The 25,573-nt window shown below is 38.9% G+C and overlaps 1 protein-coding gene across 1 annotated transcript in view; it reads right to left on the reverse strand.

The window, feature by feature from the left end:
- The window catches only part of SORBS1 (sorbin and SH3 domain containing 1), a 143,042-nt gene that overhangs the window by 79,850 nt on the left and 37,619 nt on the right, over positions 1-25,573 (reverse strand). Inside the window, exons 6-10 of the mRNA XM_044665725.1 lie at positions 14,687-14,716; positions 10,912-11,087; positions 9,484-9,547; positions 5,964-6,038; positions 5,562-5,624 (exon numbers count right to left, since the gene is read on the reverse strand). Coding sequence (XP_044521660.1) covers positions 5,562-5,624; positions 5,964-6,038; positions 9,484-9,547; positions 10,912-11,087; positions 14,687-14,716 — 408 coding nt within the window. The remainder of the gene's footprint in view (positions 1-5,561; positions 5,625-5,963; positions 6,039-9,483; positions 9,548-10,911; positions 11,088-14,686; positions 14,717-25,573) is intronic.

Below are 25,573 nucleotides of genomic sequence, written 5' to 3' on the forward strand. Positions count from 1 at the left end.
AAGTCATTCAACCTTCTGCACTCAGTTTATTCATAAGGCAGTAGGGTATGCGGATAAGGTTTTGAAGTCAGAAGATCTAGATTTGACCCCCAGAGTTCTATAAATTATGGCTCCTGTGATTATGGTCTCTTAATTGCCAAATCTATAGGTCTCTCCTCACTCCAGTCCATTCTCTACTCAGCTGTCAAAATGATCCTTCTAGTGCACAATCTTGAGAATGCCATTCCCTACTCAATAAACTCCAGTGGCTCCCTGTCAATTCCAGAATTAAATAAACAATTGAATTAGGAATTCAAGTCTTTGACAACCTGCCCTTCCCCTTTCTGGTCTTCTTACACCTTATACCTCATCTCTATGTATGATCCAGTGACACCTGCCTCCTGGGCTTCCTTCAAGTCTCAGCAAAACCCCCCACCCCTACAGGAAGCTTTTTCAATCCCCTTTAATTTTAGGGCCTTTCCTCTGTTGATACCATAAAGAGCTTGATGGTACATCATTGTTGCATGTTGTCCCCCCCATTAGACAGGGAACTCCTTGAGGGCAAGGACTGTCTTTTTTTTTTTTCCTTAGCATACAGTGGTTGGCACAGTGTGGGCACTTAATAAATGTTTATTGACTGACTAATCTTGGGAAAGCCATTTGTCTTTTAGCCTCAGTATCTTCATCTGCAAAATAAATGCTTTAGATCAAATGGCATTGGAGGTGACTTCCAGCTCCATGTTGTATAAATGGAAGCTATAGCGTAGAAGCATCGGACAAGATGAATTCTAGCATTTTCTGAATCTCTGAACAGAATTTATCAACTACAGACAAGTAACAGTGGGTAAGGACCACAAGAATAATGAGTAGATCTTAAGGCAAAAGTAAAACTAATTGCAATGTGTGTACTTCGAGGTGATGTCAAAAAGCTTCTAGGATTCCAGGAGAAAAAAGATTATTTTTCTTTTCTTTCCCTTAAACCCTTACCTTCCTCCTTAGGATCAATATGGTGTATTGGTAAGGGTAGGCAATGGGGGTTAAGTGACTTGCCCAGAGTCATGTAGCTAGGAAGTGTCTGAAGCCAAGTTGGAACCCAGGACCTCCCATCTCTAGGCCAGACTCTCAATCCACTGAGCTGCCTACCTGCCCCCACTTCTTTTTTTTTTTTTTTAAAGTATTATTTTTCAAGCATTTCTCTTTCAACTTTTACGCTGCACCAGAATTCTTAGGACCAATAGACTTATTTTTGTATGGAACAGTCTTCCTCCCGTTAGCAGGGAGAAGAAAAGAATATCACCCATTTCAAAATATCTCATCATCAAACAGGTGCCAAGGATTGGCAGGTGATGGAGACTCAAGTGATTACTGCAATTCATGGGCTTCTAGAAAGAAAACAAGATTTAAACCTCTTTAATTTGGGCTTCCCAAAATCTAATTAGACTCCACCCAAGGTAGGCTCAAGTTTACTTTTGTAGCCAGGAAAATCAGAAACAAGATTACTTCCTACTTAGAATAAACTTTTCAAGTTATTTAAGAGTAAAAAGGTTACAGATAGACAGCAGAATTGTCATGTAAATTCAGGCCAGCTCTGGGCTGTTGGGTCTTTGATATGCTAATCACAAATAACTCTGATCTTCCCATTCAAGAGGGCCCTATACTCCCAGTTTCAGCAAATAAGAAACTTTCTCTGTTCCTAGAAGAGATGTTCTGGAGCCCTAACATAGAGCCCTAATTCTGGAGCCCTAAAATAGAACCTTTGTTTCCAGGTGTAAAATGCTTTCACTCTAGCCAGGCAGCTACTGGCAGAAAAGAGTTCAGGAAGCCATTCAAAGCCATTATTGGCTTTGTAATAGCTCCCAGATAATCCTTGAAACCACAGATCATCATTAATGTAGGAACCCAGAGGTGGAATCCAGAATGTCTGGAAATAGTAAAATAACATTTCTTTAAAATAGTCCATAATTCAAACAGGAAGGGGGCAGTGGATAGAACACAGGACCTGGAGTCAGGAAGACCTGAGTTCAAATCTAGCCTGAGATGCTTTTAAGCTATGTGACTCTGGGCAAGTCAATGAATCCTGTTTGCCTCAATTTCCTCATCTATAAAATGATCTGGAGAAGGAAATGGCAAACCAGGCTAGTATCTTGGGCAAGAAAACCACAAATGGGTCACAAAAAGTTGGATGTGACTGAAATGACTTAACAAGAAAGAATTCAAAAAGTCCTTTCACCAATTTATCCAAATTACTGAGGTTTAACTGGACATGCTTTTTTAGCAAGTATGATACTAGATTCATGGACAGGTCAGTCTTAGGCTTAGAGAGTCTCCAAGGAAGTATATTTCCCAATAACTTGTTTTTGAAAGTCCAACAATATTTACTGATGGAATATTTTTACATCTAAATCCTCATTTCTCATCTGGCCGTACTACTCTGATTTCTCCATCATGCCCAGAAAGACCATTAATGGGAAACCTTCACTCTCCTACAAGATGCCATGAGCCTTGGGTCTCTACCACATCACCATCCTCTGCGCCTCTGATTGGAGGATGGAACCAAACATGCCAAAACCTGTATTTAAGGAAGAAGCTCAGCTAAGAATAATTCCTCATTTCTCACCTGGCTACCCAATCTAGGACATCTGACTTCTCCACCATGCCCTGGAGCTGCAAGTTCCTTGAACACAGGGACTGTTTTTTTTTGGCGTTTTTTTTTTTCCCCATCATTTCTATTCCCCGTGCTTTAGCACAGTTCTTAGCATACAGCAGGCAGTTAATAAATGTTTCTTAACTGTTACATGACTATGGCTAAATCTTTCCTTTGTGCTGTGATTTAGCCCACTTTTTTCCAGTTTAATTCTCAGTGGAAATAACAATTTCATCTACCTTAGGAGAGTAACCTATGTTTATATTCCAGAAGTTGTCCCCTTCCCTAGGGGAGGTGACTCCAATTTCCTCAATGTTTCCCTCCCCCCGCCCCAAACCTGCTTCAAACCTGTTCCTGACGTCCTCTAGAGATGGTGTCTGATATCAGAAAAGTTCTTGAATGAACACTTTATAGTCTGAAACACTGTTTTTAGGCAGTCAAACTGGGCTGACACTGGAGAGGATGAGTTGGCAGCAAAAGACTGGAAATTAACTACAGATTGCAATGCAACCTTCAAGGCCCCTAGCCAGCATCCTCTCTTTTTCAATCTTTTAATCTTTTTTCTGTGCTTGTCATTCTCCCTAGAATCCCTCTGGATTCTCTATATTTTGTGCAAGCTGTGGAACCCCAAAGTGAGCATCCAGCTTTACAATGAACTACCATCATATAGAAAGGTGCCTAGCACACAAAGCATATATGCACTGGAGTGGAAGGTAGGTGAATGAATGAATGAATGAACTTGATCTGTTCCATTAAGAGTATAGAGAGAGGATTATCTGGGTTGGTTAGTTTAGCTGAGTCAAACATGATACTGAGACTGAAATAATGGAATCCATATCAAAAAGGGGCAGTGAACATTAAAAACAAACAAAAAGAATCCTCCTCTTTGGTCATCTATATCTCTACCCAAACCACCTGGACATTCTTTTGAATGTTGGCTGCTGCTGGTGGCTCCAGAAGGAACATCTTTGAGCCCTTCCACTCCACTTCCATGTACAGGACACCTTCTCCATTGTGGAACATCTTTGACTGGTTATGCCCTTTTGTAACCTTTCCACTCTAAAACAAGGCTCTTTAGATGACAGTGTTCACCTCCAAGAGTAGTTTAAATCCTTATGTATATTTAAAGACTCTCAGAATTAGACAGGAACTTGGAGATTTAGTCCAGCAAAAGTTCCCTCTACAATATCTCCTCTATGTGGCTATCCAGCCTTCATATGAAGACCTCAAATAAGGTAGATCCTTAAACATCCCTAACACCCTCCCCCACCAGGCAGCCTAGTTTCCTTTTGGGATTCTCTATCACAAACCGTAAGAAGGAACCTTCTCAGACACCTGTCTTTCTAAAAGTCATATGCTTCATCTCTATCACTAGCCCGACATCTCACCTTTAAAGATATCTCCAATCTTGAGATTCTTCCTTCTGATTGGTGAACCTAGAACCTCCATTTGAGGAAATACTCCTCCCAACTTTGCTCCTGAATTCCCAGACTTTTCTATCTTGCCCCAACATGGATGCTCCCACCCCCACTTTTTAGTTCCCTTTTTATAAAACTTACTTTTTGCCTTAGTAACCACTCTAAGTCAGAAGGACAAGGGCTAAGCAAATAGGGTTAAATCTCTTGCCTAGGGTCACACAGCTAGGAAGTGTCTGAGGTAAAATTTGAGCCCAGGTCCTCCTGACACCAGATCTGGTACTCTATTTATTGAGCCACCTAGCTGCCCCCTCAGTTCTCTTTTATCTATTGTCTTTCCCCATTAGAATATAAGTCCCTTGAGGGTAGGGGCTGCTTTTGTTGTTGTTGTTGTTTTGTATTCCTAGTACTTAGCACATTATCTAGCATGACAGTAAATATTTGATATATGCTTTATCTTTGAAAAGTATTTCCACATCTAGGATTCTCCTATTCTAGTAGTATATTTATTTTATATATTTAAAAATATTATTCTGAGGAGGATCCTATAGGCTTCACCAGACTGCCAAATACAAAAAAGTTTAGGAACTCATGCTTTAGAAACAAGTTGTGTTCTTCTCATCAGTTTCTGTCTGGTCCTAAAAAATCATGCTCATGCTTATCCCATAGTAAACAATAAATGCTCACTCATTCAATCTTTCAATCTCACCTCTCTCTCTCTCTCTCTCTCTCTCTCTCTCTCTCTCTCTCTCTCTCTCTCTCTCTTCCCTTTCTTCCTCCCTCCATCCTTCCCCTTACCCTCATATTGGTGGAAATCCTTAGTTATGAGATACAATCTCCAAACATCATTAACCCTTTAGCCCTTGATAGGTTTCCTTACTCCTCATCCAAGTATATCTCTCTGGGACATCCCCCATAACATGCCTCCTACTTCTAAGCACTGGCCCTTTGGAATCCCACACTCAACTTCTCCCCATTTTCTAGAATTTTTAAAAATCTAAGTGAAATGAGGCTCAGATAAATATCAAGGGAAACCTAGAAATGGAAAGATTGTCTGAGGGAGTATTTTCAAGGAAGGGGAGACACAGCCCCATCTACTTTATTGGTGCTGGTAGACTACGAAATCCTCAGGACTTCTTCAGAGCCATTTGTCACCCTTCTAGGAAGGTGTCTCCCTCCATGACTCACTGCCCAGCTACTTGGCTACTCCCAAAGTACCCAATCATGGGATAATGGCTTCAATTCACTATCCCCTAGTAATAGCTCTGTTGTCCCAGATGTTCCAGCCATTCTTTGTTAGACTACACAGTCTACTACGTTAAAGGAACCAGATTAAAAACACAATCTAGGAAAATGCTGGTTATATAGTCAAAGAGCAAGGAAAAAATGCTACAAAAAAGAAAAGGTTAAAAAAGAAGCAAATCATTGGGATAGAGTCCCTCAGCAACCAGGAAAAGCCCAGAGAAACAAAGGAAAGGCACACCACTGGCACAAAGAGAGGCACAAGATTTTCCTTTAATTACCTTCTGATTTAGGACTAGGAGTAGATGCAGGAAACTGGTAGGTAGGAGAGTAAGGATTGTCTTCTGTGGCAGAGAAAAGCAGTGGATTTTTGAGACTATCCACCAGGAAGGAGAGGTACTGACAATTCCCCTGTTGACTACTTCGAGTAACTTTGTTATCTCTTTTAGTGTTATTAGAGCACAGAGGCATCACACTTAAAAATAGATTAATGAGTTAGAAACGACTCAGTCATCTTAGCAATCATATCATGCAGATGAGTGAAATAAAATTTTTGTCAACTGAAAAAGACTAAAGAAAAATCAATTCTAAATGCCAAATCTTATTCCTAAGAAAAAATAATAACTATAAGAATTAATATAAAGAGTGGCAAACAGGTAAGCTGATGTCTAAGCTTATGGTACCTTCAGGTTTTTGCTGGATTTCAGGAAGTTCAGGGAATTTGTAGGTGGGGAAATAAGGGTTTTCTTCAGGAGTGTCTACATAGAGTTGCAAGTTTTAGAAAAATAGAGGAAGATACAAATGGAGAAAATGAGTGACTGAGAATCCATACATATACAGTTCAGAAAGATTCCTGGAATTGAGGAACATACTATATTTCAGTTAGTAAGAGCCAAAGAATTCTAACTGCTCTTGGGGGGAAAATATTCAGTCCATTTGTCTGAATTATAGATATGCCCAAAGAGATGATGAGAGAATCGAAACCTGTAAAAGTTCCAACACCCATTATTAGCCAGTTTCAAGTTTTTGTTGCTTTTATAAGTATTAAAATATAATCCTGAGTAAACAATAGGTAACGAGAATTTAACATATAAATATACTTATACCATAGCACAACATTTCATAAAGATATTCACTTCAATAAGGAAAGTGACCAGACCCCCAATTTGCCAAACCTTGGATAGATCGCTATTGCCTAGGGCAGAGATGGTGCTTTGTTCTGAGGCTCTCATTTTGGGGTTGAATCAATAGCACAGGGAATCAAAGAATCCCCTTGGGGTCCATGTATTTTGTGCACCTGTGATTCTGCATCTGGGCAGTGCCCCTGCCAGGTCTTAAGCAGAGATGTTCAGGACAGAGGCCAAGAGGCCATGACCACACCCAATGGTCTGCCTAACAGCCACTGGATTGGGAGCCCAGGGAGCAAAAAATGACTTTGCTAACTCGCAAGGGAACTGTGACTGAAAATGGAAGAACAAAGAGACAAAAACAGTTGCACAAAGGCTATGCTTATAAACATATAAGAAGAGAGAACTGATTTACTTAAGGATACATTCTATTAAATGGACACCCTGATAAGTGGATATCCCAAAAATCTTAGAGCAGTTTTAAACTATTTAAAGCTTTTTTTAAAATTGTTTTTAACTCTTACCTTCTGTCCTAGAATCAATACTAAATATCAGTTGTAAGGCAGAAGAGAGTAAGGGCTAGGCAGTTGGGGTTAAGTGACTCACCCAGGGAAGTGTCTGAGGCCAGATTTGAACCCAGGAACTCCTGTCTTTAGATCTGGCACTCTATCCATTGAGCCACCTAGCTGCCCCTGTTTAAAGCTCATTAAAGCTTAAAACTACACTATAACTTCTGGGGCACCCTGCATAACAAAATTAAAGCACATATGAGTTCACTTAAAAAAAAACACACACACAACCCTTATCTTCTGTCTTACTATCAATTCTAAGACAGAAGAAGGGCAAGGGATAGGCCGTTGAGGTTAAGAGACTTGCCCAGGGTCACATAGATGGGAAGTGTTTGAGGGCAAATTTGAACCCAGGTCCTCCTGATTCCAGACCTGGATTTCTATCCACGGTACCACTTACTGGCCCTTTGAATTCACTTTTAATATTATATTTGCTAGTTTTCAATGTACATTGACTCTCATAAGCAGCTTATTTTAAACACTGCAGAGAAAATGTGAATTTAGGATCTGATTCTTAGGTACGCTAACTACAGAAAACCTTTCTTAGAGTCTTACAGTGTCATCAATGTCAGGGGCACAGACTTGATTAAGGTAGCTGGAAGAGGAATATAGGATGGCCAGATTTTGGAAGAGCTCACATTGCCTCCCACTGGGAAAGAAGGTACATTCCTGTCTATCATCTTTTTAATAACACATGAGAAAATACAGCAAAGATCTGGGAAAAAGGTTCTGCATATGGCACCATGTGGAGCTTCTCTCAGCAAGCTGGCTATCGGCTAGTATTTCAGCACGTGCTCGGATTTGGAAGTGGACTTTCTCCTGTTGGATTGTGCTCCCACGTGTGAGCAAGTGTGTTCTGGTGTGTGAACTCGAGTCTGGTTCTGGAGGCACTTTGCCAAGAACCATTTCCCAGCCTGAGAGAATTATAATTAAGAATACTGGTGACAATTATGCCAACTTCCATCTGTAGCATGCTTTCTGAAGCACTTGATCAGAAATTCTAACATAGATCCCCAAGAGGGAGAGCAGACAGCATGCTAGACTTGAAGTAAAGAAGAATGGGGGGGTCAAAATCCCACCTCAAACACTTCCTAACAACTATGTGAATCCAAACAAACTCATTTAACCCCTCTGAGCCTCAGAGTTCCCACCTGAAAAAACCTAGGGATTATAATACTGGATGTCCCAAAAGACTCCGTGCAGTTTTTAAGGTTATAAAACTTAAAAACACATTAAGTTTTGGGAGATAGCCAGTCCTTGCAGTACTCACCTCACCTCCCATGGCTATTAAGAGGCTCAAACCAGATAAGGTATACAAAGCACTTTGTGAGCTTTAAAACATTACATGAATAGGGATAGAGACTAGACCAGTGATTCCCAAAGTGGGCGCCATCGCCCCCTGGTGGGTGCTGCAGCAATCCAGGGCGGTGGTCATGGCCACAGGTGCATTTGGGCATGGTGAATAACTGTAAGGGGGCAGTGATAGTATGTGACAGGGAGTGTTAAGTAATATTTTTTTCTGGAAAGGGGGTGGTAGGCCAAAAAAGTTTGGGAACCACTGGACTAGACAAAGGGAATTCCTAGATAAGGAAATTTCCTTTACCAAAGCATTTTGGTACCTTTTCGCAATTTAGAGTCTTATGTAAATGGCCAAGAACATCAAGTGACTTGCTTGAAGGTCACACAGCTAGTATTTGTGAAAGTCAAGGCAAGACTTGAACTCGACTTGATGATGTTGTCCAATTATTTTCAGTCATTTCTGACTCTTCATGTTTCCATTTGAGGTTTTCTTAGCAAAGATACTGGAATGGTTTGCCATTTCCTTCTCTAGCTCATTTTACATATGGGGCAACTGAGGCAAACAGGGTTAAGTGACTTGCCCAGAGTCATATAGCTGTAAGTGTTTGTGGCTGGATTTGAACTCAGGAAGACTCATCTTTCTAAATCCAAGCCCAGCATTCTAGACACTGAGTCATCTCGCTGCCCAAACTGTGTAAATAATGGTTATTATTATTATTGTTGATGCTGAGTAAGCAGGACAGGAAACAGAAGTTGAAAACCTCTTTAGTGTCTGAGCCAGGACATAAACTCAAGGTTTTCTAACTCAAGGCCAATGCTCTTTCCTCTCTTCTGTCCCCGTGGCCATCAGTGGCTGACAGACAGAAGCACACCAAGAAGAGGACTCAAACTGAAGACAGAGCTTGGCTTCCTAGCACCAGGCTTGCGTTGGAGGCTGCTGTGCAAGATTGGACTTTGCTCCTATGTAATCCGAATTCCACAAGTGACAGAGAAAACATACATTTGACAGAACTTCAAACTCCAAATATGAGGCAATTATAGAAACCACCTTCCTCTCTGGCTCTGGAGATGTGTGTACACACAACCAAATGCTTAGCACGGTCTACTGTTAGCATCTACTTGTATCCTCTGGACAAATCTGAGTCTAAACCCTAATCATTACCATCATAGTGTTGACAGAGAGAGATTCATCAAATTAAAACCAGTACCTCGGTTTAGTTTGTGGATCTGTTTAAACATTGTCTTATACCAGTCTTTGGATCGCTCAGTGTTCTAGATGGAAAAAAGAGAGAAAGAAATACAATCAAAACCCTACAGCTTAGGACTTTTCTGATTAGTAGGCAAATGAATATCCCATAGGTTATTACGAGTAAGTTGGAACATGTGATGATAAACAAAGTTAAAACCATCTAAATAGCAATTCTTAGCTTACATTTACGCTTACATTTAGACCTCTATCTTGACTTATTTTTTGTATCTTAGATTTTCATTATAAATTATCATCCACAAAAAGATATATTTAAACTCTTCTTTGTCACTGCTCATATCCTTAATTTTTTTCCTGCCTTATTGTTCTTGCTAGTGTTTCTAGATTTATGATTAATAACAATTGTTAATAATAATAACTCTATTTATATAGTAATTTGAGGTATTCAAAATACTTTAAAATGGTATCCTTCCAACAACTCTGGTAGGTAGGTACCCCCATTTCACAGCTAAGAAGGCTAAGACAGACAAATGTTAAATGGATTTTCTAGAGTCACACAGTAAGTATCTGAGTCTAGATTGGAACTCAAGACTTCCTGACTCCAAGTCCAATACTTTCTCTACTGTATCACAGTTAATACCAACTCTCCCCTCAAATCATAGTTATAACTATATAACAAGATATCATAGAGCATAAGCTCCCAAGAGGGGAAAGAAAAGATCAAGATAAGCATGATGATTGTCTTCTTTTTCTATCTGGCATGAGCCTCGTTCTATCTGGCATGGAATAATAAAGTAAAAGCTGTCCACGAGCAAATTTAAACTTCATATCAAGAAAATCTTCCTAAAAATTTGATGTCACTATATGTATTTATCTAGGAAATTCTTCCAATTCTATGAATTCTTCCTTAATCACCCCAATCGGAAATGATCTTTTTCCTGATTAGAATTTTCAGAACTTTTTTATATCTCCCCATCCTATGTACTCTATATGTCCTATTTTGCCTTTCACTGCTTCCTATCTCCTACATGTGCTTATAAATAACTTAAGGCAGAAACCAATTCTTAATTATCTTTTTCTCTCTCTTAGCACACATCAGAAAGATATTCCGTTGTACACAGAAGGTACTTAAAATATTGAAGTGAAGAAACTCCAAAGATAAAAGGACTGTAGATCTGTTTTATGCTGGGTTGGGGTTATTAAACTTTATAAGCAAGAAGACATGGAAAAGATCAACATGGGTCACTTGGTAGTAAGTCATGAGATTATATTGAAGGACATCTTAATTATCTTTCCTGTAATATAGACATACATAGATAGCTCTATGTAAAATATATATGCATTATGCATATGTATGCGTGTATGTGTGAATTGTATGTGTATTATACTAAGTTTGTTTTAATAATGGCTTCTGGTGCGGTCCTCATACCCTTAGTGGAATGCCCACTTCATCCATGGAACCATCACTTAGACACTGAGGGCTCTTAACCAGTCTTCTACTTTCATCCTTTATTACTTTATCTGGTCTTGTGTTAGGCTGAACAACTTTCTCCCACGTTGGTGCTGAGTCTACTTTCTCTTCATTCCTTCTCTCTGGAACAGGATCTGAAATCGAGGGTAATTGCATTATCACTCTCTTTACTATAAATGTTTCACAATGGCCTCAGTCACAAGTGAGATCTACGGGGTTTAAACCATTTGAGCTAGAACTTTTGAAAAGAAACAGAATACGGTGCAACATTGATGAGTGAATGTTAGCATTCTTGGATTTCTTGTATTAACTTATTTTAACAAGACTTTACAGAACCATTTCTACTGATTACACACAGTCAAAATTTCCTCTTGTGACCTTCAGTAATCAATTGTGGAAGATTCTCCACCATCCTTTTTTATTTAAATGCTTACTTCTGTCTTAGTACCAGTTCTAAGACAGAAGAGTGGCCTGGCAATTAGAATTAAATGACTTCTTAGGGACATATAGCTAAGAAGTATCTGAGGCCAAATTTAAAACTAGCTCCTTCTGAGTCCAAGTCTGGTGTCTCTGCTACCTACTTCCCCTTAACCCAGTGGTTCCCAAACTTTTTTAGCCTACCGCCCCTTTCCAGAAAAATATTACTTAGCGCCCCTGGAAATTAATTTTTTTTAAATTTTAATAGCAATTAATAGGAAAGATAAATGCACCTGTGGCCATCACCACCTCCTGGATCACTATAGCACCCACCAGGGGGTGGTGGCACCCACTTTGGGAATCACTGCCTTAACCGTACTCTTTTTTTTTTTTCAAACCTTACCTTCCCTCTTAGAAATAATACTATGTATTAGTTTCAAGACAGAAGAGCAGTAAGAGCTAGTTAATGAAGGTTAAGTGAGTTGCCTAAGGTCACCCAGTTAGACCAGATTTGATTCCAGGACCTCCTGTCTCTAATGCCTGGCTCTCAATCCATACTCTTACAATAAGAAATCAGTGACATTTTAAACTTAGAAAGGAATTTCTCCTTTAAGCATATTTTAAGAATATCAGCTAAGATATGGGGCAAAAAAGTGACCCAGAGCAATATTTCCAGATCATGGATTATGACAGATGTGAAACAGATGGAACTATTAATATAAATTAATAGAAAGAACACCAGATTTGGAATCAAAAGACCCGAGGGTTCAAATCCTGGCTTGGCCACTTATAATTTAATGTCCTTTAACAAATTGTTATGCCTCCCCCGTCCTCACTTAGTAAATGAGGACAGAAGCAGAACAATAATGGAAGAAGCTACAAAGGTATAGACTTATATTTGATGTAAGAAACATATTTCTAAGAATTTGAGCTGTTTAAAGTGCAACCAGTCACCTTAGGAAAGAGTGGGCTTCTCCCCACTGAAGGTTATATTGCAGAGTCTGAATGACCACCTCTCAGTGATTCTTTAGATTTCTACTCAGTTTTAAGTTGAACTATAACTCTTCTGAAGTTCCTTCCAACATTATGATTCTATGAGAACTTGAAGCTCGGGTGAAATTGTTCTGCCCTTAATGCTGCAATGATGAGCATTCTCTTCCTTCCCAGGGTAGGGCTGTATCTAAAGGTGTGCCCTGGAAACATATGCCGTCTTTGAAAATGTTAACTTATGTCTCATCAAAGCACCTGCTTGTGAAAGTCTTAGTTTGACAGTAAAACATTTTGGGAAATGAATTAAAAAAAAAAAGGCATCCATACAGGACAAGCTTCACAAAACATGGCACAGTAGCCAGCATGAAAACACACTTTCAGAAATCATCATGAACCATGTATTCAAATCAGCTTTTTAAGACAGATTCTGGAGAGTAATGAGGTGGCTCAGTGGATGAAGCATTGGAACTGGAGACGGCAAGTCCTGGGGTCAAATCAGGTCTCTGACACTTCCTAGATGCTTGACCCTCAACAAGTCACTTAGCCCCCATCGCCTAGCCCCTACTGCTCTTCTGCCTTGGAACTGATGGTTAGTATCAATTCTAAGATATAAAGTAAGAGTTAAAAAAAAGAAAAAGGAAAAGAAAAAGAAAAAGGCAGATTCTGTCTGATACTCTGAGATAGCTGATAATGAGGTTGACTCCTGGGAGAAGGGGTAGGGGACATTGTAGGGAATCATTTGGTTTATGACTTTTTTATTATTTAGAATATTTTTCCATAGTTATATCATTCATGATTATCCCCTGCTCCTCCCTTCGCCCTCTCAGAAATGATAAGCATTTTACTAGGTTATACATGTATCATTGTGCAAGGAATCATTTGGGATAAAATCAATGAGGGACTTCATAATTATTCTTGCTGGTTTCTTGTTGGTGAGGTCAGTCATTTCAATCACTAACGGAGTATTGCTGTCAGTACCCTCTAAATTTTTCTGCTCTAGGATAAAGCCTTAATTTCCCCACCCTAGTTATGATCATATATACTGTAGCTCAGTAATTGCCCATAAATGTTAGGCTGAAGAAATTGAAAACCTCCAAGTACAGGGTGTGAAAGGGTGGCTCTGGTCTGAAGGCACTCGTGACAAATTTGTTATTATGCTTCAGAGGGTCTTCTACTGTTTAAAAAAAGAACCCAGTGTAATTTATAGTAGAAGCTCAGTTATAATTTGACATGTTTTAAAATGGAGAAAGATACATTGAAGGTCAAATTGTACTCCTCAATAACACATAGTATCAAGCCAACATAACACCCTTAATTTATAATTCAGGTGTTTGTCTTATGCCCTGACACCACCATAACGGGTATTTTCTGTATTTATGATGGATTTAAAGTGTCCAAAAGGTTTATCCATAGTTTTATCTAATACTCTTTTCTAGGCCTTTACTAGAAAAAAAATCAGTTTTACATTTTTTTTTAAAAAATGGGTTTGTTTCTAAATTTACTTCTCGGTCCTGGGAAAGGACTCCAAATGTAAATGCCATAGGGCAAAGGTTGGCAATGTTTTATTCCAGGAAGGCCTACCGTAACCATTTTCAGCTTGATTTTTCCCCTTGGAGATGGCCTTTTTGGGCAACATAATTCATTTTCTTGGCCTATGAAGAGCAGAGGAGCCTTTTTTTCCCTTGATACCAGAGTCTCTTGCCTATCAGAGTAAACAGATGCCCTGCAGAACCATGTTATGCTTTGCTCTAGCAGAAAATACATTTGTGTTATTTTGTGTTTTAAATCCTTATCTTCTGTCTTAGAATTGATGCTAAGTATTGGTTCCAAGGCAGAAGAGCATTAAGGGCTAAGAATTGGAGTTAAGTGATTTGCCCAGAACCACACAACTAGGAAGTATCTGAGGCCAGATGTGAACCCAGGACCTCCCCTCCATCTCCAGGTCTGGTACTCTGTCCACTGAGCCATCTAGCTGCCCCCAGAAGATATATCTGCATGACCATGGACAAATCACTAAACCCTAAATGCTCAACCTTACTGTCTTTCTATTTTAGAATTGATAATAAGTATTGATTCCAAGATTAGAAGGTAAATGTTTTTAGGAAGGTGGAGGTAGGAAAAAAGGGAGGGAAGGAGGGAGGGAGGAAAGCAGAGAAAAAAAAAGAGAGAGAGAGAGTGAGAGAGAGAGAGATAGAGAGAGAGAAAAGGGGAGAAAGGATCAGTATTTACCTGTTAGATTATTAAGTCGCTTTTGTTGTTCTGNAGAGAGAGAGAGAGAGAGAGAGAGAGAGAGAGAGAGAAAAGGGGAGAAAGGATCAGTATTTACCTGTTAGATTATTAAGTCGCTTTTGTTGTTCTGTAATAAAAGAAGAAAAAAGTGAGTAAAACATATGACGCATTAAAGGCAAAGATCTGGTGATGGTCTTGTTCCAGAATTTATCAGACTTTACCATCCTTTGTTTTTAGGTGCTAAAATTAAAGACAAACAAAAATGATAGCGTAGGTTTTTACAAGTCTGGGACTCAAGTTCTGACCCCTATGTCCAATGAAAACTTAAGTATCTACTATGTGTCAGGCACAGTGCTTGGGGTTGGAAGAACAGAGGCAAAATGAAAAACAGCCCTGGCCTCAAGGAGCCTACATTTTATCAGGTGGGTCCTCCTATAATGAGGATTGATCAATTTGTTGAGTGTCTCCTCCAATGAACATGATAAGATTAAAGAGCATGAACCTTGCTCTAGTCACTTGAAGGGTATCTCCCAAGGAAAAAGATTTTTGCCACTGACTCCTTACAGCTTGAGCTTCAGAGACTGGGGCTGCCTCCTCATGGCAATGTGACTGAAGCTCAGGACCACGGATTGTCACTGGAGGACAGTGCCTGGCCCACAGTAGGCACTTGTTAACATGATTCAATTGAGGAAATACCCCCTCCATAGTCCATAAGAAGGAGCTTTGGTTATGCTTTTCTCGTATTTCTCCTTTGGATGTCCAGATCATACTGGCCCTTCTGTGAGAGCAGAAAATGATGACTTGCAGGAGAAGTTCATGGTGAGAATCACGTGCTTGCTCAGAGAAGCCTGAGAGAATAGTTTTCTACTTTCCCAACAGCTTTTAGCCTTCTGTTTTCCTTTTATGAGATCAGAGGTAAATAATCCCAAGAATGGTGATCTCCAGCTTTAGAGGTTATCTTGTACATAATCCAAGTTCCTGAGTTGGAAAACTTGGCCTCTCAGAAGGAAAAGGTTTTCTTAACAGCATGTTTCTCAGAAAAAAGAGGAGGAGGGGCAGGTAGGTGGCACAGTGAATGCAATGCCAGGCATGGAGTTGGGAAGACCTTAGGTCAAATCTAGCCTCAGACACTTCCTAGTTGTGTGACCCTGGGTAAATCCCTTAAGCCTGTTTACCTAGCCCTTGTCCTTCTGTCTTAAGAGTTATTACTAAGACAGATAGTAAGGATTTTTTAAAAATAAAAAAGAAGAGGACCATTAACAGGCTCCTTGCTGACATGCCAGGAAGGGCCAGGAGACATGTATCATGTCAACCCTCCGTGGTATTGCTGTAAATCGCTTAGATGCTGCAGGTTGGAGGTGAATGAGAAATCATTGTTTCGGCAGATCTACAAAGTCTTTTCCTTAACCTTCTGGAAGTATTTGAGTATTCTATATTTCTGAATATGTTCATGGGTTCCTGAGTGCTTGGAGTCTTTGCAATTTTTTTTTTCAGTGGAGGAGGTAAAAAGCTGACCCATACTCAATACCTACATTGTAAACTGAGTACTTTGATCCCTACATGTAGGGAAGTCTAGACATGAGTCATACCTAATATGTATTTTATAGACTTTATTGGAGAAATCCAGGTGGGGAAATAAGAAGCCAAGGAGACAAATTGATCCCCCTCGGGGCAGTTCCCTTAGAATGAATATGGTCCATATGAACCTGGAGTCCTTTGGAGAGCCCTGGACCACAGGTGATACTCCTTTGGAGTAGTTTAGGTTTACATACTAGTAAATGAATACAGACGTGGTGGATATCTTAAAAAGTGCTCAAGCTGGAACAACATAAAAATATAAAAGCACATACCAGATTGTGAATACTTTATCAGTATTAAAAAAAGCTTTCCACTTGCCTCTGCTCCCACTCCTGTCATCAACTGATCCGAAGTAAATATCAATAATTTTGGGAACCTCACGTCTTGGGGAAGATTACCACTCGACAACTACATTTGATTCAACAAACATTATATTCTAGAAAGTCAACATGTTACAGCAGGAAAAATACTAGATTTGGATTTTTAAAAATCAAAGCTTGAGTGTCAACTGCCACTAAGTGTGTGATCATGAGCGAGTTTCCTGACTGTTGAACCTCAGTTTCCCAAACTTTTAAAATGGAGGAAATTGTCTCTTCCTTACTCAGGGTCTTTTCCCACACAGGGAACACAGGGAAGAACCAATGAGAAAGCGTCGATAAAATACTTAGTGATTGAAAATGTTTATTATTGAGAGAGAAATAGATAGCCCAGTCAGCCAACCAAACAGGCCAGCAGATGTCATCCTGTTTTCTGTGAAACGCCTTCAAAGAAGACTATCAGGATGTTGTACAATGTTTAAAACTGGAATTCAGAAACCCGGGATACCAATCCTAGCTCTGTCACTGTCGTATAAACTCCCAGCTAGTCTCTTCTTTTCTCTGAACCTAGAACAAAGGTCTGAACTACATGGTGTCTAAGATCCAGTCCAGATATAATGCTATAATTCTACGATTCTTTATAAAAGGCAGCAAACACATCCCAGATCCCTATTTCTGCTCATTGGAGGCTTAGGGCTGCTTTTCGAAATTTAGAGCAGAGGGATGTTTAGCTAACATGGCCAAAATGTTGCCATAGAGCTGCAGAATTAAGAGTAACTCTTTCTGTGCAAGGATGGGAAGAGGAGAAATCTCTTTTAGAACAACTAAATTAGGTCTCAGAAAGTGGGGTAAAGATATCATTCCTTCAAGGGACATGGAAGAAATTATTAAGAAATCGTATCACAAGTAGGGAATGTGTGGCAGAATACAGCCGCCAAGTCGAGCAGACTCCAAAGCAAAGCTAAGGCCACTCTATTGTGTGGCATAATCCTCCATTTATGTTTTTTTGAAAAAGGTCTATGGCTCTCAACATGGTTAATCATATGAAGATGGGTTCTGAAGAGTCTAATATTTTATTAGATTGCTAGCTCCTTGAGGGCATTATCTCAGTCTGCCCAAGAGAAATGACTCTGAACCACAACCCCAAGGATCAGATTTCTGTTTCTGACTTCTCAGTCTGACTGAGGGAAACAAACATTTTTTGTGTATAAATAAGACTGTTTTTTAAAAAAGTGTTTAAGAAGACCATCTTTGTTCAGCTTTCTTAGAGCTACTTTAAGAAATAAAGATAAAGAAATAACAAAAAAAGTGTGCCCTTTAAAAAAAATCCTTGCTTTCTGTCCTAGTAATGTCTTTAAGACAGACTGGTAAGAGCTAGGCAAAAAAAGGGATTAAGTGACTTGTCCAGGGTCACACATCTAGGAAGCAGGAGCTGCCTTTTGCCTTTTTTTGTACCATCAATGCTAAGCACAGTACCCGGCTAACAGAAGGCACTCAATAAATGTTTAATGTCCTTTTCAACTCTTCCTGACTGGTAAATGTGTGGCTTAAAGCTAGATGGCTATATAGTTAGAATGATGGACTTTGAAAATTGAAAGTGTGAATTAAAATCCTACCTCAGATTCTAGCTGTGTGACCCTGGGCAAGTCATTTAAATTCTGCCTGGCTCAGTTTCCTTATGTGCAAAAATGGAAATAATAATATTCATCTACATCACAGAGTTGTGTGGATCAAATAAGATAACAAACATAAAGTGGTTTTGCAGACTCTAAGGCACTATATAAATGTTAACTATTATAATTTACTTAGTGCCTGGTGCATATCAAGTACTTAATAATGTTTATTGAATTGAATTGAATTGTCCCTCATTAAAGCACTAGGGCAGCTAAGTGGCACAGAGAGTGTCAAGTCTGGAGTCAGAAAGACCTGAGCTCAAATATGGCTTCAGACACTCACTGGCTGTGTGACTCTGGGCAAGTCACTTAATCCTTATGCCTCAGTTTCTTCATCTACAAAATGAGCTGGAAAATAAAATGGCCAGTATCTTTTGCCAAGAAAACCCCGAAGGGGGTCACAAAGAGTCAGACACAACTGAAATAACTCCACCACAACAGAAGCACTAATAGATTCTGAAGAAACCGACCGAGATATTTCCACCCTTTTCTTAAGTTTTACATTTAGACTCCAGGCACAGGTCTCAGTCTAAATCAAAAATCTGTTTTCACAGATCATAGGATTCTCTCCTAGAACCTGAGCTCATGAGATGGAGACAGGAACCAAAAGTTGTCTGTATATGAAGGCTGGAGGGTCTCACATGCCCATGGCAGAGACCAAGAATCTCACAAGCAATTCTGCTATGATGGAATGGCTTCCTAAGATAAGTGAGGATAAGAAAGTTGGCCTTTCTGAGTCATGAGTCAATCTGCAAAGTGAAAACATTCCTGAAGAAATTGTTCATCCTCTGGACACTAACTTACTTCTCCTATTTGAGTTCGTTTTGATAAAGAAGAAAGGATAACTCAGAGATATTCATAGGAAATTACATGTTCCCTTTTTCTTTTTCAATGGCAATGTTTTTAACACAGAAGTAGCTACTAGGAAATAGTAGAATTTCTGAGAACTTCTTGGATGCTTTAGAACAAAAGTAGGGATCCCTTATTTTTCTCTTGAAAGTATCTGATAAACAAAGAGGAAAAATCAATGAAGGACTACCCTTAAGTAAAAAGTAATCTAATTTAAGGTTTTGTTGTTTCCACTTTTAACGAAAGAGAAATATAAACTATTCAACTCAAGTTATTTTTATTTTATTTTATTCATTTATTCATTCATTCATTCATTTAAACCCTTACCTTCCATCTTGGAGTCAGTACTGTGTATTGGCTCCAAGGCAGAAGAGCGGTAAGGGCCAGGCAATGGAGGTCAAGTGACTTGCCCAGGGTCACACAACTAGGAAGTGTCTGAGGCCAAATTTGGACCTCCCATCTCAAGGCCTGGCTCTCAATCCACTGAGCTACCCAGCTGCCCCTTCAAGTTATTTTGAAATGGGGAACTTTAAACACTAATCCATAAGCATAAGTAATAAAAATAGATCTCTGCTTCATATTATGTCACCTATTAATAGAGTTGGAGCTGTAAGGGATTTAGAGGATGTTGAATCTTATCCTCTTATTTTAAAAGATGTGACACCAAGAGGTTTATGGCAATGACTTTCCCAGAGACATACAGCTAGTAAGTTTCTGAGATTAGCAAAGGGAGGGGGAGAGCAAGGCCAACAGTAGACAGGATGGTCCTGAATATTTGGTAGCTGAGAAAATTACCACTATCTATTGAAGTTCAGGCGAAATATTCTTTCTGCATTGGCAAATAGCTGGTCTACCTTTCTTTTTCAAATTCCAACGTACAGTTTGAAAAGAATAGTCTATTTCCCCAAGGAAATGGTGAAGGAATGTCTTAGAAATGTACTTCGGAACCTTGGGGTTTGTTGGATCAATATATCAAATTATTGCTTCAGAGCTCCTTTGACAAGTGAGAACTGTCGAAAGCATGGAAGCTCTAGTTTAAGTGAGAATCTTATAAATTGCACCATTAAATGTTTCCTGAAGGATTGCTCCATGTTGTCTAGATGCCAATCAAATGGAAGAAAGGGCACTGGGAACAAGCTTCTGGCCTTTCCACAAAGACCGAAGATTTAAGTTTTTTTCCATGAACAATTTGTCAGTGCTTAGGGAGATCTGGGAGAGGGGGCAATGGAAGGAAACAAGCATTTATTAAGTAAGAAGTATTATGTGCTAAACACTGTCCTAAAAGCTTTAAAAAATTTAAATTTTTTTTAAAATTTATTTAAAAAAATTTTTTTAAATGCTCATTTTGGGGCAGCTAGGTGGCTCAGTGGATTGAGAGTCAGGCTTAGAGATGGGAAGTCCTGGGTTCAAATCTGACCTCAGACACTCTGTGACCTAGGGCAAGGCATTTAACCCCCATTTCCTAGCCTTTTCTACTGCCTTGGAACCAACATACAGTATTGATTCTAAGACGGAAGGTAAGGGTTTAAAAAAAAAACAACAACTAACTCATTTGATCTGCACAACAACCCTAGGAGATAGGTACAATTATTATCCCTATTTTCAGTTGAGGGAAACTGAGGCAGACAGCTGTTAAGTGAGGCCACACAGTTAGGAGGGATCTGAGGTAGGATCTGAATTCAGGTCTCCCTGATTCTAAATAAGCATTCTATCTACTATTCCACTGAGCCACCTAGAAATAAATGTTTTTAATACTTTTTATCCCTTAAATAAATATAATAAGATCTCTCAGCGCCTCTTCTCCTCAAATATGCCACTGAAAATTTTGTCTGAAGCTCTGTGAGATCTTGCAGGCCTTTGCTTGGAATCTTCTTTATTTTTTTAAAAGAATAATTCAATCAAACTTAGTAATCTGGTTTCTCTGCCTACAGCAGATTTGAAGAAATATATTTAAAAGGGGGTTGGAGAGGCTAGAAACAAGCATATGAACAATAACAATAAATGACAGCTAACTCAATGACCTCAAGAGAGGAGGAAGGAAAAACTACAGGCATCATAATTCAAAAAGCAAATTAGACTATGGCTCAATAGTAGAAACAAAACCTTTTCCACAGAAGCACATGTCAATAATATCTGGGTACACTGCAAAAAGGGCAATAGATAAAGCAATGGGCCTGGAGTCAGGAGGACTTGAGTTCAGGTCTGACCTCAAACACTTATTAGCTGTGTGACTTTGAGTAAGTTGCTTAATCTGTTTTGCCTCTGTTTCCCCATCTGTAAAATGAGCTGTAGAAGGAAATGGCAAACCACTCCAGTATCTTTACCAAGAAACCCCAAATGGGGGTCACAAGAAGTCAGACATGACTGAAACAACCAAACAAAGAGCAAATTTCTTAAAACATAATCAACAGTTATTCATGTTGATGATTCCAAGTATTACCAAAAAAAGGGTAAATTTCACCCCCCCATATGCTGTTTTCATATTCTATTTCAAAAACCTTGAAATGAAAATTACAAACATTTTCACCCCTAATGGTTAAAATGAAAATAAATTTCAAACTTAAAAATCGGATGTTTAAGTGGCTTGCCAAATTCACGGGGGGGCGGGGGGGAGATACTTTATTACCCAACAGTACTACTACACAAATGAGATATTAAGAGTTCTTAGATAATCATTAAGTTTTTGTTTGTTTGTTTTTTTAAGGCTTAAAGGATGGGAAGTGTTCTATCTACTGCCACACTACTACTACTACTACTACTACTACTACTACTACTACTACTACTACAACTACTACAACTATTATTTTGTTAGATTGGGAACCAGGATTCAAAGGGAGGTCCTGGATTCAAATCTATCCTCTGATACTTCCTGACTGTGTGACCCTGGACAAGTCACTTAACCCTTACTGCCCAGCCTTTATTGCCCTTCTGCCTTGGAACAGATATCCGTTCCAAGACAGAAAGTAAGAATTTAAAAAAACAAAACTTCTTTTCAGTTGATGACTCAGCAGCTCAGGCTCACCTTTACTTTTGCCTAAAACCATTCTTTCTAGCTATAGGCTATAAAAATAGCTATAATATAAATTTAATATATCACTATATATAATACTTAATACATTATTAAAATTAATAAAAATAAAAGTTTGCAAGGAACTTTACAAATATTTTCTCATTTTATCATCACAACAACCCAGAGATACTGATGATTCTCCATTTGACAGAGGAGGAAACTAAGAAAAACAGAAACTGTGACCTGCCCAGGGTCACATAACTGAAAAGTCTGAGGCTGCATTTGAACTCAGGACTTTTTAACTATAGCTCTGCTCACCATACCAGCTAGGTGCCCATCACTATCTTTGCATGTAGACAACTCCTTATTAAGTCTGTCTCCTCCTCAGATGGACTGACTCAGGAAGCTATCCCCCTCTCCCCCAACAAAGGAGCTTAATTAATGGCTACCTAGCATTTCAGCCAAGATGAATGGAGCCTGACCAAGCCCAATGGCATTTGCGAGTAAACATGGAATCATGCAGCCTTAAGCCTCTGAAGATAAAGAGCTGCATTTTCTCTGACCTTGAGGATATCTCTAAGCACACTTCGAAATGATTGGGTGCCTATAATAAGAACCCATCCTTTTCAGTTCAGTCTTAGCTTCCTGACAAGAATGATGGCAATGCCTTAACATACAGCTCCCTCTTACTGAAGTTAATACTGATGCCAGAGGTACCTGAAATCACCTTGACAACCATCTGAATTAGTACCACTAAACTCAATCTATCTGAAGTAGCAGTATCTCAGCGAAAGAGAACCAGACTAGCATTCAGGAACCTGGACTGGGGAGGGGAGAGCAATCATTTACTGAGTGCCTACTATGTGCCAGGCACTTTACAAATATCAGTTCATTTGATTCTCCCAATTCTAGGAGGTGGGCACTATTAATATCTTAATTTTACAGTAGAAGAAACTGAGGCAGATGGAGGTAAAGTGACTAACCCAAGGTTATATACCTAATGTCTATGTCTGGTTTTGAACTCAGGTCTTCCTGATTGCAGGTCCAATAATCTACCCACGTCACTGCTTAGCTGTCTCTAATGGCTCCAAGGGCCATTTCCAAAAGAATAACTGACTGAATTTTAAAAACAAAAAGCCTAGTCAAAATAATTTAGCTTGAAATTAAACAGGGTTAAAGAGCAGCAGTCTAGGGGAAATGTCATTTCAGTTCTAACCAAGAGACTAGTAATATCAGCTATTTAACTGTCAGTTCCTAATTGCTTGTCTTCATTCTTGAGATAAATACTTTAAACTGGGTCAAAAGCCGTCATTCCCTCCTTAAACTTACTCCAATATTCAATTTTGCTTTCACTGATTCTGCCCATATATAGAACTGGAATGGAGAGATTATGGCGATAAGAAGGTTAAGATAGAGCAAGGGTCTCTCCAACTCTAGAATTAATTATCTTAGGTCTAAAGAATTTTTAACACTCATTCATGCTGTCCTCCAGGAGAAATTTCCCATTAAAGTATAAATTAAGAACTTACTGAGAGGCTAAAAACAGTATTTGTTGCCCCCATACCAGGATAGAGAATTGTAGAGAATTGGCCATCTCCTCTTGGTTTCACCAAGACAGCTGGGAATTAGAAATAAAAAAATCTTGGTTTCTACAGACATTACCATAAATAGAGCTCAAAAGAAGCCACTCAAGGATTTGGTATGTTTTGATCTTTTCCCCAAACATTTTTTTAACTGGATTATGAGATGCCAATGGATAGCTTTGGGCTCAGGTATCCAAAATATATTTACTCTACCAATGTAGATTATACACACAGCTGCCAACGATTCAAAAAGTATTACAGATCACAAAATGTTAAATCTTCAAGGGACTTTAGGGGTCAGCAGTCCCACCTCCTCATTTTGTGAATAATGAAACCCAGGGTCAAAATCATGTAGTCACCTTCCTTCCCAAAGTCACAAAGCTAGTAAATGAGAAAGTTGAGGCTCAAATCCAGGTCTTCTGACCCCAAATTCATTGTTCTTTCTATCTTACTGAAGAGGCACATATTTCTGGGCAGTGTAGTTCATTGGAAAAAATGTTGGATATTGAATCAGGAAGTTGGAGTTCAAATCCCAGCTCTGATACTTACTATCAAAATGGCCAGGGACAATCACAAATTCTCTAGTTTCTAGTTTCTTCATCTGTTAAAATGAAAGGGTTGTACTAAGGTCTCCTCTAAATTAAATGAATTTTATAAAGCACAAGTATATAGTGCTTGGCACATACTAGATGTTAAATAAATGTTTATGCCCTTTCTCTTCCCCTAAATCTATGATCTGATATCTGGATAGGTTATCACATTTAGCAATATAGTTTTTGAATGATCTCCCCAAGGATTTCTGTATGTTGTAGATTCCAGAGTTCTCTCTAGGTAGACCTAGTAATTCCATTTCCTCTAAAACATCCGTTTAAATCATTGGATGCTAAAAAAGAACCCAAGAAGATGATCTCAAATGGAAAGAAACCCATTCTCCCTATGATACTTATGCCATGGTTTAATCATCTCAAAATGGAACATACTGTATAGCTAATTATTATCAGAGTGAGATCCATAGCACCAATTTTTTTCAATACATTAAGGATGAGTGGTTTTGTCCAAGTGAGTACAATACTCCTTCTGCTGAAACAATGGACCCAAACCCTTCTGACTTCATAGATGCCCTTCAAGAATTTCAAAAAATTCAAAGTTCAATGATATATAAAATTTAAAAAATCTAAATAAATCTCTTATTTAAATTTTGAATAAATTCAAAATATTTCCCCCAAAAACCATCACCTATGAATAATTTGATAGCTGAATTTCTCCAAACTTAATTAAGCTGGTTTTTAGGCCAACTGACTTGGAGCCCAGCAATGGTTCATACTTGAAATCTTTCCTACTTGAAAGGACTTGGCAGAATTTGAGACCCCAATAGCACTTTCATATCACAATGAAACATCAGAGTAGAAATTTGGTAGAACATCAGTTTTACAAAAATGGTTGCACTTGGGAGATACTTCCTTTCATTCAGATGAACTATACATATAACCCCATTCAACACATCAATTCCTCCTTTTTATTATTATTATTATCATTATTATTACTTTTAATTTATTTTAAACCATTGCTTTCCATCTCAATACTATGTATTGGTTCCAAGACAGCAAAGCAGTAAGGGCAAGGGAATGGGGGTTGAGTAACTTGCCCAAGGTCACACAGCTAGAAAGTGTCTGAGGTCAGATTTGAACCTAGGACCTCCTCTCTGGACTCTCAATCCACTGAGTGTCCTAGCTGCCCCCAAGTCAATTCCTTCTACCATCAAGAGGAGCATTTTGTAGCCAATTCATCCTGGAGGGTGCATTCAGTTCTGAAAGTAAAATGGTTTACCAGAATCATTCACTTTTACAAGTGAGGTGACTGATTAATAATTCCTGCCTGACATGTTCAGACCTGATATTTAATGGTTCCATCAGTCCAGTTCAGGGCTTCAAGGTACAAAGACTAATCCCAACATTTAGAGTATATTGATAGTAG

The sequence above is a fragment of the Gracilinanus agilis genome, chromosome 2, assembly GCF_016433145.1.
Source record: "Gracilinanus agilis isolate LMUSP501 chromosome 2, AgileGrace, whole genome shotgun sequence".
In the NCBI taxonomy this organism is placed as follows: Eukaryota; Metazoa; Chordata; class Mammalia; order Didelphimorphia; family Didelphidae; genus Gracilinanus; species Gracilinanus agilis.